Genomic DNA, 3,548 nt, shown 5'->3' on the forward strand with positions numbered 1-3,548 from the left:
TGTTTAGAGCAGTTTGTTAGTATTTATTTAAGATATCTGCACAGGTAAAGCTTAGATTTTTTGGACATTGTAAAGAAGTGACTAGGGACAGTGAGGAGGACAGGATATGGGGAAGCACAGCCTTATTTAAAGATGACTGTGTGATAGGCTTGGGACAAGTGTCTGTATTATTGACACGCCATTAAATGTGTTGCTGCTGTATTCTGCTGTCTGTGCCAGTGAGAATGTCTCTGAATGAAGAGGGTTATGTGGTCCGGATCAGAGGACTACCGTGGTCCTGCACGCAGGAGGAGGTTGCCAGTTTCTTCTGTGGTGAGAATACACATGCATATCTTCACAGCTTGAGGCATGAACAGTGTTAGTAAGTGCAAGACTGAAGTTACATCTAAAACAATAAACTCAGCTATATGCTTAGTGTTGATATTGTGATCATTGTATTTCCCCTGGTGGTCGTCCGTCATAGTGAATGAATTGACAGAAAACTGCTTTCACCTGTACATTGTGTTTAGAAATGTAAACACAACATAAATCATCGCAATTGCACCTGAATATTTTTTGATTTTGGACGTGAAAGTTAAACTGTTATTTCAAAATCTAAATAAGTTGCACTGTAGCAGAGTTATGCAATAGAAATCTGACATTTAACTCTTTTTTTTATTTTTTTTATTGGTCACATGAGTGTAAGTGACATTTGACTTGTGACTGCGTCCAAGAGTCTTCTCTCCCTCTAACAACTTGTCTTGTGGTCAATGTATTAGTTTAGGAATCCTTTTAAGGAGATCTCAATCAATCTTACTACCTTTTTACAGACTGTGACATCGTTGGCAAAGTAAACGGAGTGTGCTTTACCTACTCTAAAGAAGGCCGTCCCAGTGGAGAGGCATTTATTGAGCTGAAAATGTCAGAGGATTTCAAGAATGCCCTCGCCAAGGACCGTAAATACATGGGACACCGATACATAGAGGGTAAGCAATACAGCCGATATCAACAGACTGATGGACCACTGAGTGTTTACCTTTGTCGTCTTACTCTTTGAACAATTGCTGCATTGTGAGAGGGTTATTGATGGAAACAGTGCAACATACTCTGTTGCTGACATCTCATCAGTTTACTGTGGAGATGTTGTTGCCTGTGCGTTTTCCATGCTTTTTGAAGTTTTCTTCTTGGCTCGCCTTTTATTGAATTCCCCATACAAATAGACCTTTGATAAGCTTTAAACTAAAAGTTGTTTAGTATAATTGTCCTCTCAGATCTTGATTTGTGTGCGTCCCTTTGTCTCTGACTTAGTGTTCAAGTCAAATCGTAGTGAAATGGACTGGGTGCTAAAACGTAGCGGCCCTGCTGACTACGACAGCTGCAGCGGCTGCATGCTGCGACTTCGAGGCCTTCCGTTTGGCTGCAGCAAGGAGGAGATTGTTCAGTTCTTCTCAGGTACACAAACATTTAAACTTTTGTAGTTATTATTGAATTATATTCATATTACACTGTTTATATTAATCGGAGGAATATTTTTTTCACAGGCATGCTGTAGTTTTTTGACTGTGGACACCACAGTGTAAGGGTACCGACAACATTACAGCTAGCTTTAAAATGTGCAAAAGAGCACCTTAGCCTTCAGTGCAAGGAAAACAAATAAGACAAAACCACTAAAAGAATTGTCAAATGCATGTAGGCATTGCATACATTTCACTTATCTCTCGGTCAATGTTTATGTATATCGCTGTGTCACATAAAATGTTTCAGAAGGCTTTATTAAATAAGGCCAAGTCAAAGAAATGTGCCACATCCAAAGGCCCAAGTAGAACCTAAAGCCACAATATGTACAATGTCTATCTGACTGTAGCGTCTTTAACGTAATTCTGTCACGTTTGCACAAAAGTGGAACAACGACCATGTTCACATTCACAGGCTCTTTCTTTATATTACGAAATGTGACTTTGTTTGTATTATGAACAATTGCTACTGGAGCTGCACTTTGAATAGTGGTTTCCTCTTTGCTGATCAACCCCACAACAACACACCACCACTTAAACATACACCAAAATTAGCTTTGGCAGATTTGCCAATACACTATCTTTGGATTTCTCTCACATTGGTTTTAATTGATTTATAGTCAGTCAATGTATGTTTGTTCTTGTAGTATAGTCATAGGCTTAGTGTCAATATCGTGTTTTGCAATGTCACCTTTTTTCAATTGTTCCCATAGAGAGAGCGTATGTGGCTGCTTAGACAAAAAGCGCTGCACTCAGCTTCTTTTTTCAGAGCGATCTGACTTTTTTGTGTGGCTGCTCTGAGTGCTTCTAGTTGAAGGCCCTGCCAGCGCTTTAATGCCCGAAAAAAGTGCTATATGGACACTCAGCCAACTATGTTTATGAATTTGTCCTCATTATGAATTGTTAGTAAGCCTCTTACCATGTTAGTGTTAGATTTACACTTTATTTAGCATGCATATTCTAGCATGATGGCATGCCCTCTAAAGGGGTTAAAGATAGTTTGGGCTGGGCTGGTTTGGCTGAGGGGAGACAGTCTAAGATAATCGCCACTGAAGAATTATTATAGGCCAGTGTCATTCAACACTAGTAAGTAATGATTTTGCCTGACCTGAATTCAGTTGTGTATACGACAATATGTTAAGTCTGCATCCACTTAATTTTCTAGTTGCTGTATGTTAATCCTGATAGCTCAAGTGATGCAGTGGGTGTTGTTCTTTCTATTCCATACATCTATCAGTCTACCTACCGACCTATGTATTTATGTGTGCTTGGGTTGAAGGGTTGAGAATCGTGCCAAATGGGATTACTCTGCCAGTGGACTACCAGGGGAGGAGCACAGGGGAAGCCTTCGTGCAGTTTGCCTCAAAGGAGATAGCAGAACAGGCTCTGGGGAAACACAAGGAAAGAATAGGGCACAGGTGGGACAGATGGGAAAGGGACGGGCTGGACTGGGTTGGGCTTCTACTGCAGTATTTAATGGGTGGTCATATTATAGTATTAATGGGATGGCTTCTGTTATGGTCGAATGATAAGCATGGGTTGGTGTGCTAGAATAATTATGGTAAAACAATGATAAAGTGGGTAAATTAATTGGGTGGGTCATGTGATATTCATTAAAATGATACGGGGAAGGGTTCAATGGATTTATGTATTGTGACATGTTGAATAATGGGATGATGTATCTAATCTGTAAATTAAAGGTGGTGTGAGTATTTTATGCCATAGATACTTTTGCTGTTGGTTGTCTGAGACCTGGGAGCAACATTTGGGTATATTAGATCATTATATTGGCACTTCCTTTGTATCCTTTTATACATTTATTTTACAGATAATTTACTGTGGAAAAGGGGTTAAGCGTAGAGGTCAGTCAAGGTAGCCTCTACCATTAAAACATCAAACTTCTTTCTGCAGTTTTTAATCATTAAAATGATCAGTGCAACACCTCAAAGCCCTGTAAGGATTTCCTTTATTGTGAGTAACAAGAGGTGAGGTTGGTGTAGAAATGCTTCGCTACAGCCATAAGCCCAGCTAATGATATTTTGTTGAAGTTGTTCA

The 3,548-nt window shown here is 39.7% G+C and overlaps 1 protein-coding gene across 1 annotated transcript; it reads left to right on the plus strand.

Annotated features, from left to right (window-relative positions):
- Positions 1-6: 6 nt before the first annotated feature.
- LOC116379850 (heterogeneous nuclear ribonucleoprotein H2-like) lies at positions 7-3,542 on the plus strand. The gene is made up of 4 exons (XM_031841818.1): positions 7-312; positions 810-965; positions 1,288-1,431; positions 2,773-3,542. The coding sequence occupies exons 1-4, from the start codon at positions 186-188 to the stop codon at positions 3,042-3,044; spliced, it is 699 nt and encodes a 232-aa protein (XP_031697678.1). The 5' UTR covers positions 7-185; the 3' UTR covers positions 3,045-3,542.
- The last annotated feature ends 6 nt before the right edge of the window (positions 3,543-3,548 follow it).

This window comes from Anarrhichthys ocellatus, unplaced genomic scaffold (assembly GCF_004355925.1).
Source record: "Anarrhichthys ocellatus isolate YVR2014 unplaced genomic scaffold, GSC_Weel_1.0 scaffold5350, whole genome shotgun sequence".
Lineage (NCBI taxonomy): Eukaryota > Metazoa > Chordata > Actinopteri > Perciformes > Anarhichadidae > Anarrhichthys > Anarrhichthys ocellatus.